This window comes from Taudactylus pleione, unplaced genomic scaffold, assembly GCF_031769625.1.
Source record: "Taudactylus pleione unplaced genomic scaffold, aTauple2 ptg001811l, whole genome shotgun sequence".
NCBI lineage: Eukaryota > Metazoa > Chordata > Amphibia > Anura > Myobatrachidae > Taudactylus > Taudactylus pleione.
The window spans coordinates 10,325-26,890 of record NW_028286208.1 but is presented as its reverse complement, the minus strand read 5'-3'; the positions used below and the strand labels follow the sequence as shown (position 1 = coordinate 26,890).

At 47.0% G+C, this 16,566-nt stretch overlaps 1 protein-coding gene across 1 annotated transcript in view; it reads left to right on the top strand.

Annotated features, from left to right (window-relative positions):
* The window catches only part of LOC148436330 (uncharacterized), a gene marked incomplete at both ends in the record, with an annotated part of 94,754 nt that extends 84,075 nt beyond the window's left edge, over positions 1-10,679 (top strand). The window contains 3 exons of the mRNA XM_088465039.1: positions 5,194-5,250; positions 9,526-9,579; positions 10,626-10,679. Of these exons, the coding sequence (XP_088321165.1) occupies positions 5,194-5,250; positions 9,526-9,579; positions 10,626-10,679 (165 nt within the window). The remainder of the gene's footprint in view (positions 1-5,193; positions 5,251-9,525; positions 9,580-10,625) is intronic.
* Between the last annotated feature and the right edge of the window lie 5,887 nt (positions 10,680-16,566).

Here is a 16,566-nt window from a genome sequence, read left to right as displayed (position 1 = left end):
CCTACTAGGCCAGTTACTCTCAGTAAGAGGATTGATGGAGATTCTTTTCTACTCACCAGACAGAGGATCCCAAACCCCCCATCTCGGTGACTGACAGCTTTTATTAAATACGTATATTATGGTTTCATTTGTAACAATTTTCATTTTCAAGAAAGCTTAACAACTTCACTTTATTACCACCTACAGATACAAATAGATCACACATACTGAGTAGTTGTGTACACCTTATCTTCTATCAGGTGATATCGACTCTTACCGAGTTATTTAGACAACTATGCAATAACCATCTATAGGTAACTGTAGGGAGAATGAGGCTCTAATTCTTCCTGTCTTCCTTAGATTCCACTTCCCCAAACTAACAGTAGCTATACGCTATGCCACACTGCCAGAACTTGTATATGTGTGTTCTGAATCAGTTACAGGTTGAGTCTCCCACATCCAAAATGCTTGGGACCAGGGGTATTTTGGAATATGGGCATACCATAATGAGATATCTAGGGAATGGGACCCAAATCTAAACACAGAATGCTTTTATGTTTTATATACACACAGCCTGCAGGTCATTACATAAAATATTTTAATAATTTTGTGCCTTAAACAAAGTTTGTGTACATCTAACCATCAAAAAACAAAGGTTTTATTTTCTCAGTCATGCTAAAAAAAATTCTGTATTTCGGAATATTTGGATTTAACCGGTAATTACAAACGTAGACTTACTCTGTACTGTGAGTGTAGGGTCACATAGAGACAGTTGCGAACCCTGAAGTTTGTTTAGTGTTGCTGTTTTAGTTCCCCGATAATTAATAGTCCACTAGTAATATACACTGGTGGCCGAAATTGCAGACACATTTTGAAATTTGAATATTTATCAACTTCAAATGCTTATAAAAACTGTTACACTTCACACAGTGCAATGATTCATATATCAAATGAAAGGAAATTTAATGCAGAATTCAAAACAATAATCAGAGGTCAAATATTTGCATTACAAGGGAAATTATGCCATGAAAACAACACTTAGGGTGAAAATCCCTGTGTTCTTGTGATGTTACTGTCCTATCAGTATTTCGTTGGGTATCCTTTATTTTTCAAGACCGCAGCACAGCGACGTGATCCAGGATTGTGCTGTTAAGTGAAAATGGTCTTTCGTATGCAGCGATAGCGAGAGAAGTTGGTGGGAAAGTGACAACATCAGGAGTACGAAAGTTTTGTTTACGCTATCAGGAAACACAATCTATACAAAACAAAGAAGGAAAAGGCCGGAAAAAGTGCACAACAGCTGCTGATGATAAGAGAATAAAACGAATTTGCGTCAGGGACAGATTGACGTCATCTGTGGCCATTAGCAGTAAACTGAGTGCAACTGGTGTGTTTGTCAGTGCAAGAACGGAACGGAGAAGACTAACGGAGGTTTGCCTAAAAGGTAGGATTCCCCGAAAAAAGCCATTGCTGAATAAAAAGCAGCGGCAGAAACTAATATAGTGGGCAAAAGAACACATTGCATGGACAGAAGGTCAGTGGAAACACGTGATATGGAGTGACGAAACTAAGATATCGATATTTGGTAGCGATGGGAAAAAATGTGCGAGATGTCGCATCGGGGAAGAGGTACATCCAGTTTTTATTCAAGCGACAACAAAGAATCCTACAAGTGTTATGATCTGGGCATGTATGACAGCAGATGCTGTAGGCCGCCGTTATGTCATAGATGGCACACTGATACCATCCTACAAGTGTTATGATCTAGGCATGTATGACAGCAGATGCTGTAGGCCGCCGTTATGTCATAGATGGCACACTGATACCATCCTACAAGTGTTATGATCTGGGCATGTATGACAGCAATGCTGTAGGCCGCCTTTATGTCATACATGGCACACTGATACCATCCTACAAGTGTTATGATCTGGGCATGTATGACAGCAGATGCTGTAGGCCGCCGTTATGTCATAGATGGCACACTGATACCATCCTACAAGAGTTATGATCTGGGCATGTATGACAGCAGATGCTGTAGGCCGCCTTTATGTCATAGATGGCACACTGACACCATCCTACAAGTGTTATGCTCTGGGCATGTATGACAGCAGATGCTGTAGGCCGCTGTTATGTCATAGATGGCACACTGACACCATCCTACAAGTGTTATGCTCTGGGCATGTATGACAGCAGATGCTGTAGGCCGCCTTTATGTCATAGATGGCACACTGATACCATCCTACAAGTGTTATGATCTGGGCATGTATGACAGCAGATGCTGTAGGCCGCCTTTATGTCATAGATGGCACACTGATACCATCCTACAAGTGTTATGCTCTGGGCATGTATGACAGCAGATGCTGTAGGCCGCCTTTATGGCATAGATGGCACACTGACACCATCCTACAAGTGTTATGATCTGGGCATGTATGACAGCAGATGCTGTAGGCCGCCGTTATGTCATAGATGGCACACTGACACCATCCTACAAGTGTTATGATCTGGGCATGTATGACAGCAGATGCTGTAGGCCGCCTTTATGTCATAGATGGCACACTGATACCATCCTACAAGTGTTATGATCTGGGCATGTATGACAGCAGATGCTGTAGGCCACCTTTATGTCATAGATGGCACACTGACACCATCCTACAAGTGTTATGATCTGGGCATGTATGACAGCAGATGCTGTAGGCCGCCTTTATGTCATAGATGGCACACTGACACCATCCTACAAGTGTTATGATCTGGGCATGTATGACAGCAGATGCTGTAGGCCGCCTTTATGTCATAGATGGCACACTGATACCATCCTACAAGTGTTATGATCTAGGCATGTATGACAGCAGATGCTGTAGGCCGCCGTTATGTCATAGATGGCACACTGATACCATCCTACAAGTGTTATGATCTGGGCATGTATGACAGCAGATGCTGTAGGCCGCCTTTATGTCATAGATGGCACACTGACACCATCCTACAAGTGTTATGATCTAGGCATGTATGACAGCAGATGGTGTAGGCCGCATTATGTCATAGATGGCACACTGAACAGCAGAAAGTACATTGACACCATCCTACAACCAAAACTTCTACCTTCCATCAGGGATCTTTTCCAGATAATGCCCCATTTTTTTTCCAGCAGGATTCAGCTCCCTGCCACACTGCACGGATATGCAAACAGTGGTTCACGGAGTATGACATACAGGTGTTGGGATGGCCAGGAAACAGCCCAGACCTGAACCCCATAGAACATTTGTGGTTCTGTTTGAAAAAACTGGTAAATCTGAGGCGTCCATCCAATAAAAGAGAATTAATTGAGGCTATAATTGTCTTATGGCACCACATAATAAAGAAGGAAGAGCTCCAAACATTGGTTGGCTCAATGACACGTCGCTGTGCTGCTGTCTTGAAAAATAAAGGATACCCAACGAAATTCTGATAGGACAGTAACATCATAAGTACACAGGGATTTTCACCCTAAGTGTTGATTTCACTGCATAACTTCCCTTGTAATGCAAATATTTGACAGTGTTGAATTCTGCATTAAATTTCCTTTCATTTGATATATGAATCATTGCGCTGCGTGACGTGTTAACAGTTTTTATAAGCATTTGAATTTGATAACATTTAAATTTAAAAAAGTGTCCGCAACTTTGGCCAGCAGTGTGCACTATCCAGCAGTTAGTAGTATAGTCACACTTCCAATAAAAATCTGCACATACAGATATTGTGGGATATAAGTAATATATTGGGTCCCACTGCCGTATCCAGTTAGGACATGCAGATTGCTGACCTGTGAATACCAGACATATTCCAACCAGTCACCCATGAAATATCAGGTGTATTACCTTGGAAGGGGTAACACCAGTACTGGTATCTCCTGTAATCGATGGCTTCAGTTATTAGTCTATGCAGAACTTGCATATTGTGATTATGTTCTTTGCCTTTGGATTTAACCGCGCCGCAATAACTCACTTGGGGGTCTATTTACTAAACAGTGTTAGGAGACAGAGTGAAAAGTGATAAGGTGCCAGCCAATCAGCTCCCAACTGTCATGTCACAGGCTGTGTTTGAAAAATGACAGTTAGGAGCTGATTGGCTGGCACCTTATCACTTTCTTATCACTTTTCACTCTGTCTCCTAACACTGCTTAGTAAATAGACCCCTTAACGTCTGTATTGAAAGATTTGCAATGAGATATTAGAAAATATTACATGATTGCAGCAATTTGAACTTAGTTAATTCTGGCTAGATCGCATTTCCCACTACAGGATGCGGATTAGATACACATTTTAGGGCATGGAGGAGATTTTTGTGAAATATCCTCTAAAAGCCCCTTCATACATTTCAGTGAAACTAAATTTCTATGTCAAAAGGGTGTGAAATGGTTATTGTAGTAGAAAAACATATTGATCGGCCCCTATAACTTTAAAATCAATACTAGGTCAGTCCTGAACCGCAGCCCTGCGTTATGCTGGAGACCGGTAACGTACCGACCTCCATCTGGCTCAGATACTTCACCGACTTTCCAGAAGAGTTCCTCCAAGTCCGCCCCCCTCAGTGACACCTCCTGCCCGGCAGAGTAGATTGGCTCCAGCATCTGGAATAGCTCCTCCTGGACAAGCACAGCTGGCCCCTAGGTTCTCCTCCATGAACCAGCCTTCAGTCATGGCGGTCTCTGTCCTTCTGGTCTGGAGTTCTCCCTGCAGCTCCTCTCCCGAGTCATGAGAAAGGACAGTGTACCCTGAACTCTAAGTACCATGGTGTAGCCAATGCCGTGGGACTCTCCGCACCTCTATGCCTGACCCCAATATCAAACCCCTCGAATTCGCAGAGTATTACACTTATAATGTAGCCTACAAAGGGGAACCAGAAAGTAGGTTCTGGCTCAGCTCCCCCAACTTTCTGCATCTTTGCCAGAGACAATTTCCAGGGATCCGCTGCAGATCCAGCAATAAGGTGATAGGACAGTGCACGGAAAGACGTGATGACCAATGGGCATGTCCAAAGCAGGTCTCATTGTGTTGTGCAATCCCTCTTTTATTGCATAATAAGAGGATTGTACCTAGCTTACAGGACTACGGGAGTTATACTGTGCAGTGTGGTCTGTGTCACAACCAGGGACAAACGTTTCAACCCTGAGATGGTTTTTATTGATCAGAAACTGCTGATAACTATGATACTTCACATTACTCTGTATGTCTGTTGCAGGGTTATCCTGGAGAAGACAGTACGGTATTAGGACCCCAGGGACCCCCAGGTGAAACAGTAGGTTTTTCTCTAACGCATTTTTGCTTCAGTAGTTACACAAACATTTCTTATAGACCGATACAGTAACATAATTCGCCGTGTAGCACGCGTCATTCGCAGTGTAGTGCACCTCATTCGCAGTGTAGCGCACGTTATTTGCAGTGTAGTGCACGTCATTCAGTTTAGCGCGCATCATTCACAGTGTAGCGCACGTCATTCAGTTTAGCGCACATTCACGTCACTCAGTGTAGCGTACGTCACTCACAGTGTAGCGCACGTCCTTCACAGTGTAGCGCACGTCCTTCACAGCGTAGCGCACGTCCTTCACAGCGTAGCGCACGTCATTCACAGTGTAGCGCACGTCAATCACAGCGTAGCGCACGTCATTCACAGCGTAGCGCACGTCATTCACAGCATAGCGCACGTCAATCACAACGTAGCGCACGTCATTCACAGCGTAGCGCACGTCATTCACATTGTTCCAAAGGCAATTCGTGAAAGGGAATCCTCACTATTTTTATTTATAGTAGATATGTATTTCCAGTGCGCTATATATTGGTACCCTGCATTATGTGGGGTAGTAATGCTAAAATTAAGAATAAATATAATGATGGGATCACCATCCTCCCTGTGTACAGTATACTGCGCTAATGTAGATTCACAGTGTAGCGCACATCATTCACAGCGTAGCGCACGTCATTCACAGCGTAGCTCACGTCAATCACAGCGTAGCTCACGTCAATCACAGCGTAGCGCTCGTCAATCACAGCGTAGCGCTAGTCAATCACAGCGTAGCGCTCGTCAATCACAGCATAGCGCACGTCATTCACAGCATAGCGCACGTCATTCACAGCATAGCGCACGTCATTCACAGCGTAGCGCACGTCATTCACAGCGTAGCGCACGTCATTCACAGCGTAGCGCACGTCAATCACAGTACTACAAAGGCAATTTGTGAAAGGGAGTCCTCAGTATTTTTATTTATAGTAGATATGTATTTCCAGTGCACTATATATTGATACCCTGCATTTTGTGGGGTGGTAATGCTAAAATGAAGAATAAATATATAGATATATATAATATATGCTGTGTACAGTATACTGCGCTAATGAAGAATTTACTTGTGTGCATCTGAAAAATCAGTCACCCAGCATTTCTGAGCTTACAGAGCCTTAGGGTAAAAGGGGGGACAGAGCCTAAACCAGTGGCAAGTTTGGCACTAATACCGGTACAGTGGGTAATCCTCCTGACTGTTGTGCTAACACTAATACAATGGGTAATCCTCCTGACTGTGGTGCTAACGCTAATACAATGGGTAATCCTCCTGACTGTGGTGCTAATGCTAATATAATGGGTAATCCTCCTAACTGTGGTGCTAACGCTAATACAATGGGTAATACTCCTGACTGTGGTGCTAACACTAATACAATGGGTAATCCTCCTGACTGTGGTGCTAATGCTAATATAATGGGTAATCCTCCTGACTGTGGTGCTAACGCTAATACAATGGGTAATCCTCCTAACTGTGGTGCTAACGCTAATACAATGGGTAATCCTCCTAACTGTGGTGCTAACACTAATACAATGGGTAATCCTCCTGACTGTGGTGCTAACGCTAATATAATGGGTAATCCTCCTGACTGTGGTGCTAATGCTAATATAATGGGTAATCCTCCTGACTGTGGTGCTAACGCTAATACAATGGGTAATCCTCCTAACTGTGGTGCTAACGCTAATACAATGGGTAATCCTCCTAACTGTGGTGCTAACACTAATTCAATGGGTAATCCTCCTAACTGTGGTGCTAACACTAATTCAATGGGTAATCCTCCTAACTGTGGTGCTAACACTAATACAATGGGTAATCCTCCTGACTGTGGTTCTAACAATAATACAATGGGTAATCCTCCTGACTGTGGTGCTAACGCTAAAACAATGGGTAATCCTACTGACTGTGGTGCTAACACTAAGACAATGGGTAATCCTCCTGACTGTGGTGCTAGCACTAATATAATGGGTAATCCTCCTAACTGTGGTTCTAACACTAATACAATGGGTAATCCAGCTGACTGTGGTGCTAGCACTAATATAATGGGTAATCCTCCAGACTGTGGTGCTAACACTAAACTAATGGATAATCCTCCTGACTGTGGTGATCACACTAATGCAATGGGTAATCTTCCTGACTGTGGTGCTAGCGCTAATATAATGGGTAATCCTCCTGACTGTGGTGCTAGCACTAATGCAATGGGTAATCCTCCTGACTGTGGTGCTAACGCTAAAACAATGGGTAATCCTACTGACTGTGGTGCTAACACTAAGACAATGGGTAATCCTCCTGACTGTGGTGCTAGCACTAATATAATGGGTAATCCTCCTAACTGTGGTTCTACACTAATACAATGGGTAATCCTCCTAACTGTGGTGATAACACTAATACAATGGGTAATACTCCTAACTGTGGTGCTAACACTAATACAATGGGTAATACTCCTAACTGTGGTGCTAACACTAATACAATGGGTAATACTCCTGACTGTGGTTCTAACACTAATACAATGGGTAATCCAGCTGACTGTGGTGCTAGCACTAATATAATGGGTAATCCTCCAGACTGTGGTGCTAACACTAATACAATGGGTAATCTTCCAGACTGTGGTGCTAGCACTAATATAATGGGTAATCCTCCAGACTGTGGTGCTAACACTAATATAATGGGTAATCCTCCTGACTGTGGTGCTAGCGCTAATATAATGGGTAATCCTCCTGACTGTGGTGCTAGTGCTAATGCAATGGGTAATCCTCCTGACTGTGGTGCTAGCACTAAAATAATGGATAATCCTCCTGACTGTGGTGATCACACTAATGCAATGGGTAATCTTCCTGACTGTGGTGCTAGCGCTAATATAATGGGTAATCCTCCTGACTGTGGTGCTAGCACTAATGCAATGGGTAATCCTCCTGACTGTGGTGCTAGCACTAATACAATGGGTAATCCTCCTAACTGTGGTGCTACACTAATACAATGGGTAATCCTCCAGACTGTGGTGCTAGCACTAATATAATGGGTAATACTCCTAACTGTGGTGCTACACTAATACAATGGGTAATCCTCCTAACTGTGGTGATAACACTAATACAATGGGTAATACTCCTAACTGTGGTGCTAACACTAATACAATGGGTAATACTCCTAACTGTGGTGCTAACACTAATACAATGGGTAATACTCCTGACTGTGGTGCTAACACTAATACAATGGGTAATACTCCTGACTGTGGTGCTAACGCTAATACAATGGGTAATCCTCCTGACTGTGGTGCTAACACTAATACAATGGGTAATACTCCTGACTGTGGTGCTAACGCTAATACAATGGGTAATCCTCCTGACTGTGGTGCTAACACTAATACAATGGGTAATCCTCCTGACTGTGGTGCTAACACTAATACAATGGGTAATCCTCCTAACTGTGGTGCTAACACTAATATAATGGGTAATCCACCTAACTGTGGGGCTAACACTAATACAATGGGTAATCCTCCTGACTGTGGGGCTAACACTAATATAATGGGTAATCCACCTAACTGTGGTGTTAACACTAAGAAGCACCCGAGGCCTCTCATAGCGTATTATATGAGTGAAATATTTATTGGTAAATAGTGTATATTCCCTTACATACAAATCCGCTGACATAAGGGCACTTCCTGACGGCAGCATCTGCGCACTATGGCGAGATGTGATCAGCCTCTGTCTTACCCGCTGCAGGTCAGAAAATAATGTGTATAAAAAGGATGTACTATAATAGCAATATGCTACAAGCACTAACTCGCAGCTAATAGTAAATGGTGATTTCTTCCCACCTGGCTGTACAGTTATAATGGTAGAAAAAAGTCTCAGCGAAAACATCAGCATTAAAATGTCCAGAAAGGGACCAGGGTTACTATACAGTGCCCAGGTATTAGGGAGGTGAGATGTAGGGGAGCGTATAACCTGTCCCAGCTCGGGAGGTGGCTGCACACCGGCCAATAAATGCAGGTGTCACTCTCCCATCTCCTCCGGGTGTAATACGGGGGCAGTGCGGCAGGCGATCAGGTTCTCCGGCGCGCTGTCACTGTAATAGTGAGACACCCTGTACCTGTGCAGCAATAATACTAAGTGGGGTAACGGTGTATAATCTGCCTGTCCTCTGACGTGGTTCTAGCCTGGCCCGGACTGTACGTTCTCATGTTGTGTTTAGTCACTTAGTCTAATAATTGTGTGTATACACTATAACTGTGCTGCTCCGTGTAGGGTCCTGGTGGAGAGCGAGGAGACAGAGGGGAACCTGGAGACGAAGGCTATAAGGTAATTCAGAATATTGTCCTCCATCTCTCCTAATGTTCTATTGCTTTCTATCGCTCCAGTATTTCACTCTGACGTTTGCTGGACCTTTATAATAAATTATACAGCAAAATATCCCAACACTGGGGGTGATTCCGCTTGGGACCGAATTGCAAAGCTGTACCCAATTCTGTCCTTGCTAATATGCAAGTATGACACCCTCCCCTGTGTGACACCCTCCCCTGTGTGACACCCTCCCCTGTGTGACACCCTCCCCTGTGTGACACCCTCCCCTGTGTGACACCCTCCCCTGTGTGACACCCTCCCCTGTGTGACACCCTCCCCTGTATGATGCCCCCCTGTATGACACCCCCCTGTATGTATGACACCCCCCTGTATGTATGACACCCCCCTGTATGACACCCCCCTGTATGACACCCCCCTGTATGACGCCCCCCTGTATGACGCCCCCCTGTATGACACCCTCCCCTGTATGACGCCCCCCCTGTATGACACCTCCCCTGTATGACAACCCCTGCTGCATTTGCGATCCCAGCACTGCGACCACCATTGCCCGCCAGCTGTGTAAACCTCAGCTTGCTCAGGCTGCCCAGCTTGCGCGCCCGTCCCCACCCCTACACCACTCTTTAAATGCCTCTACCTGTCAATCAGGCAGGATCTGTTCTGCACATTCGCAGAATGGGCCCTACGCACGCGCAGATAACTGATAACCAGGAATCTGCGTTCAGCATTGTACATACATACATACATACAATACTGTATCAGCCCCACTGTCACCATTCAGTTACTGCAGCGCCAACTGTTACTATAATACGCAATTGTCCCCATTACACAACCCCCTTTCTAATCACAAATAACCCCAAGGTAGTGCCCAGAGCTGCCTCCATCCCTGCCCCATCCATCCATAGAGAATCAATAACCGCAGGGATTAATTATAGCTACCAATATTAGGCGTCTTCCTAGCCAGGGGGTTACTGGGTATACGCTATTTATGGGGAAGGGTTCTCGCAATACAGCTAAAACTGTACTTACATATAGTCTGTTCCTAGGGTACTGTTGGTGTGGTTGGACCAAGAGGAGCAGTTGGACAGCAAGGACCACCAGTAAGTCCCTATGTGCCTGTGTGTTATCAGTACAGTGGTTTATGTTTGGCTTCAGCTCAGTGTGAGGTGGAATAGTAAGGGGAGGTGGGATGCAGTGTGAGGTGGGATAGTAAGGGGAGGTGGAATGTAGTGTGAGATGAGATAGTAAGGGGAGGTGGGATAGTAAGGGGAGGGGGGATGCAGTGTGAGATGAGATAGTAAGGGGAGGTGGGATGTAGTGTGAGATGAGATAGTAAGGGGAGGTGGGATAGGGAAGGGGGATGTAGTGTGAGATGAAATAGTAAGGGGAGGTGGGATGCAGTGTGAGATGAGATAGTAAGGGGAGGGGGGATGTAGTGTGAGATGAGATAGTAAGGGGAGGTGGGATGTAGTGTGAGATGGGATAGGAAGGGGAGGGGGGATGCAGTGTGAGATGGGATAGTAAGGGGAGGTGGGATGTAGTGTGAGATGAGATAGTAAGGGGAGGTGGGATAGTAAGGGGAGGGGGGATGTAGTGTGAGATGAGATAGTAAGGGGAGGGGGGATGTAATGTGAGATGAGATAGTAAGGGGAGGTCGGATGTAGTGTGAGATGGGATAGTAAGGGGAGGTGGGATGCAGTGTGAGATGAGATAGTAAGGGGAGGTGGAATGTAGTGTGAGATGAGATAGTAAGGGGAGGTGGGATAGTAAGGGGAGGGGGGATGCAGTGTGAGATGAGATAGTAAGGGGAGGTGGGATGTAGTGTGAGATGAGATAGTAAGGGGAGGTGGGATAGTAAAGGGAAGGGGGATGTAGTGTGAGATGAAATAGTAAGGGGAGGTGGGATGCAGTGTGAGATGAGATAGTAAGGGGAGGGGGGATGTAGTGTGAGATGAGATAGTAAGGGGAGGTGGGATGTAGTGTGAGATGGGATAGGAAGGGGAGGGGGGATGCAGTGTGAGATGGGATAGTAAGGGGAGGTGGGATGTAGTGTGAGATGAGATAGTAAGGGGAGGTGGGATAGTAAGGGGAGGGGGGATGTAGTGTGAGATGAGATAGTAAGGGGAGGGGGGATGTAATGTGAGATGAGATAGTAAGGGGAGGTCGGATGTAGTGTGAGATGGGATAGTAAGGGGAGGTGGGATGCAGTGTGAGATGAGATAGTAAGGGGAGGGGGGATGCAGTGTGAGATGAGATAGTAAGGGGAGGTGGGATGTAGTGTGAGATGAGATAGTAAGGGGAGGGGGGATAGTAAGGGGAGGGGAAATGTAGTGTGAGATGAGATAGTAAGGGGAGGGGGGATAGTAAGGGGAGGTGGGATGTAGTGTGAGATGAAATAGTAAGGGGAGGTGGGATGTAGTGTGAGATGGGATAGTAAGGGGAGGTGGGATGTAGTGTGAGATGGGATAGTAAGGGGAGGTGGGATGAAGTGTGAGATGGGATAGTAAGGGGAGGTGGGATAGTAAGGGGAGGTGGGATGTAGTGTGAGATGAGATAGTAAGGGAGGTGGGATGTAGTGTGAGATGAGATGATTGTAAGGGGAGGGGGGATGTAGTGTGAGATGAGATAGTAAGGGGAGGGGGGATGTAGTGTGATATGAGATAGTAAGGGGAGGGGGGATAGTAAGGGGAGGGGGGATGCAGTGTGAGATGAGATAGTAAGGGGAGGGGGATGCAGTGTGAGATGAGATAGTAAGGGGAGGTGGGATTCAGTGTGAGATGAGATAGTAAGGGGAGGTGGGATGTAGTGTGAGATGGAATAGTAAGGGGAGGGGGGATGTAGTGTGAGATGGAATAGTAAGGGGAGGGGGGATGTAGTGTGAGATGGGATAGTAAGGGGAGGGGGGATATAGTGTGAGATGAGATAGTAAGGTGAGGGGGGATAGTAAGGGGAGGGGGGATGCAGTGTGAGGTGAGATAGTAAGGGGAGGTGGGATGCAGTGTGAGATGGGATAGTAAGGGGAGGGGGATAGTAAGGGGAGGTGGGGGATGTAGTGTGAGATGGGATAGTAAGGGGAGGGGGGATGTAGTGTGAGATGAGATAGTAAGGGGAGGGGGGATAGTAAGGGGAGGGGGGATGCAGTGTGAGATGGGATAGTAAGGGGAGGGGGGATGCAGTGTGAGATGGGATAGTAAGGGGAGGGGGGATGTAGTGTGAGATGGGATAGTAAGGGGAGGTGGGATAGTAAGGGGAGGGGGGATGCAGTGTGAGATGAAATAGTAAGGGGAGGTGGGATGTAGTGTGAGATGGGATAGTAAGGGGAGGTGGGATGTAGTGTGAGATGGGATAGTAAGGGGAGGTGGGATGTAGTGTGAGATGAGATAGTAAGGGGAGATGAGATAGTAAGGGGAGGTGGGATGAAGTGTGAGATGGGATAGTAAGGGGAGGTGGGATAGTAAGGGGAGGTGGGATGTAGTGTGAGATGAGATAGTAAGGGAGGTGGGATGTAGTGTGAGATGGATGATTGTAAGGGGAGGGGGGATGTAGTGTGAGATGAGATAGTAAGGGGAGGGGGGATGTAGTGTGATATGAGATAGTAAGGGGAGGGGGGATAGTAAGGGGAGGGGGGATGCAGTGTGAGATGAGATAGTAAGGGGAGGGGGATGCAGTGTGAGATGAGATAGTAAGGGGAGGTGGGATTCAGTGTGAGATGAGATAGTAAGGGGAGGTGGGATGTAGTGTGAGATGGAATAGTAAGGGGAGGGGGGATATAGTGTGAGATGAGATAGTAAGGGGAGGTGGGATGCAGTGTGAGATGGGATAGTAAGGGGAGGTGGGATATAGTGTGAGATGGAATAGTAAGGGGAGGGGGGATGTAGTGTGAGATGGGATAGTAAGGGGAGGGGGGGTAAGGGGAGGTGGGATGTAGTGTGAGATGGGATAGTAAGGGGAGGTGGGATGTAGTGTGAGATGAGATAGTAAGGGGAGATGAGATAGTAAGGGGAGGTGGGATGTAGTGTGAGATGGGATAGTAAGGGGAGATGAGATAGTAAGGGGAGGTGGGATAGTAAGGGGAGGTGGGATGTAGTGTGAGATGACATAGTAAGGGGAGGTGGGATGTAGTGTGAGATGAGATGAGATGATAGTAAGGGGAGGGGGGATGTAGTGTGAGATGAGATAGTAAGGGGAGAGGGGATGTAGTGTGATATGAGATAGTAAGGGGAGGGGGGATGCAGTGTGATATGAGATAGTAAGGGGAGGGGGGATGCAGTGTGAGATGAGATAGTAAGGGGAGGGGGATGCAGTGTGAGATCAGATAGTAAGGGGAGGTGGGATGCAGTGTGAGATGAGATAGTAAGGGGAGGTGGGATGTAGTGTGAGATGGAACAGTAAGGGGAGGGGGGATGTAGTGAGAGATGGAATAGTAAGGGGAGGGGGGATGTAGTGTGAGATGGGATAGTAAGGGGAGGGGGGATGTAGTGTGAGATGGGATAGTAAGGGGAGGGGGGATGTAGAGTGAGATGAGATAGTAAGGGGAGGGGGGATAGTTAAGGGAGGGGGGATGCAGTGTGAGATGGGATAGTAAGGGGAGGGGGGATGCAGTGTGAGATGGGATAGTAAGGGGAGGGGGGATGTAGTGTGAGATGGGATAGTAAGGGGAGGGGGATGCAGTGTGAGATGAGATAGTAAGGGGAGGGGGGATGTAGTGTGAGATGAAATAGTAAGGGGAGGGGGGATAGTAAGGGGAGGGGGGATGCAGTGTGAGGTGAGATAGTAAGGGGAGGTGGGATGCAGTGTGAGATGAGATAATAAGGGGTGGTGGGATGTAGTGTGAGATGAGATGGTAAGGGGAGGTGAGATAGTAAGGGGAGGGGGGATGCAGTGTGAGATGGGATAGTAAGGGGAGGTGGGATGCAGTGTGAGATGAGATAGTAAGGGGAGGGGGGATGCAGTGTGAGATTGGATAGTAAGGGGAGGTGGAATGCAGTGTGAGATGAGATAGTAAGGGGAGGTGGGATGCAGTGTGAGATGGGATAGTAAGGGGAGGTGGGATGCAGTTTGAGATGGGATAGTAAGGGGAGGTGGGATGTAGTGTGAGATGGGATAGTAAGGGGAGGTGGGATGCAGTGTGAGATGGGATAGTAAGGGGAGAGGGGGATGCAGTGTGAGATGAGATAGTAAGGGGAGGTGGGATGCAGTGTGAGATGAGATAGTAAGGGGAGGGGGGGTGTAGTGTGAGATGAGATAGTAAGGGGAGGTGGGATGTAGTGTGAGATGAGATAGTAAGGGGAGGGGGGATAGTAAGGGGAGGGGAAATGTAGTGTGAGATGAGATAGTAAGGGGAGGGGGGATAGTAAGGGGAGGGGGGATAGTAAGGGGAGGTGGGATGCAGTGTGAGATGAAATAGTAAGGGGAGGTGGGATGTAGTGTGAGATGGGATAGTAAGGGGAGGTGGGATGTAGTGTAAGATGGGATAGTAAGGGGAGGTGGGATGTAGTGTGAGATGAGATAGTAAGGGGAGATGGGATGAAGTGTGAGATGGGATAGTAAGGGGAGATGAGATAGTAAGGGGAGGTGGGATAGTAAGGGGAGGTGGGATGTAGTGTGAGATGAGATAGTAAGGGAGGTGGGATGTAGTGTGAGATGAGATGAGATGATAGTAAGGGGAGGGGGGATGTAGTGTGAGATGAGATAGTATGGGGAGGGGGGATGTAGTGTAATATGAGATAGTAAGGGGAGGGGGGATGCAGTGTGAGATGAGATAGTAAGGGGAGGGGGATGCAGTGTGAGATGAGATAGTAAGGGGAGGTGGGATTCAGTGTGAGATGAGATAGTAAGGGGAGGTGGGGATGCAGTGTGAGATGAGATAGTAAGGGGAGGTGGGATGCAGTGTGAGATGAGATAGTAAGGGGAGGGGGGGTGTAGTGTGAGATGAGATAGTAAGGGGAGGTGGGATGTAGTGTGAGATGAGATAGTAAGGGGAGGGGGGATAGTAAGGGGAGGGGAAATGTAGTGTGAGATGAGATAGTAAGGGGAGGGGGGATAGTAAGGGGAGGGGGGATAGTAAGGGGAGGTGGGATGCAGTGTGAGATGAAATAGTAAGGGGAGGTGGGATGTAGTGTGAGATGGGATAGTAAGGGGAGGGTGGGATGTAGTGTAAGATGGGATAGTAAGGGGAGGTGGGATGTAGTGTGAGATGAGATAGTAAGGGGAGATGGGATGAAGTGTGAGATGGGATAGTAAGGGGAGATGAGATAGTAAGGGGAGGTGGGATAGTAAGGGGAGGTGGGATGTAGTGTGAGATGAGATAGTAAGGGAGGTGGGGATGTAGTGTGAGATGAGATGAGATGATAGTAAGGGGAGGGGGGATGTAGTGTGAGATGAGATAGTATGGGGATGGGGGATGTAGTGTAATATGAGATAGTAAGGGGAGGGGGGATGCAGTGTGAGATGAGATAGTAAGGGGAGGGGGATGCAGTGTGAGATGAGATAGTAAGGGGAGGTGGGATTCAGTGTGAGATGAGATAGTAAGGGGAGGTGGGATGTAGTGTGAGATGGAATAGTAAGGGGAGGGGGGATGTAGTGTGAGATGGAATAGTAAGGGGAGGGGGGATGTAGTGTGAGATGGGATAGTAAGGGGAGGGGGGATATAGTGTGAGATGAGATAGTAAGGTGAGGGGGGGATAGTAAGGGGAGGGGGGGATGCAGTGTGAGGTGAGATAGTAAGGGGAAATGGGATGTAGTGTGAGATGGGATAGTAAGGCGAGGGGGGATAGTAAGGGGAGGTGGGGGATGTAGTGTGAGATGGGATAGTAAGGGGAGGGGGGGATGCAGTGTGAGATGGGATAGTAAGGGGAGGGGGGATGCAGTGTGAGATGGGATAGTAAGGGGAGGGGGGATGTAGTGTGAGATGGGATAGTAAGGGGAGGTGGGATAGTAAGGGGAGGTGGATGCAGTGTGAGATGGGATAGTAAGGGGAGGTGGGAT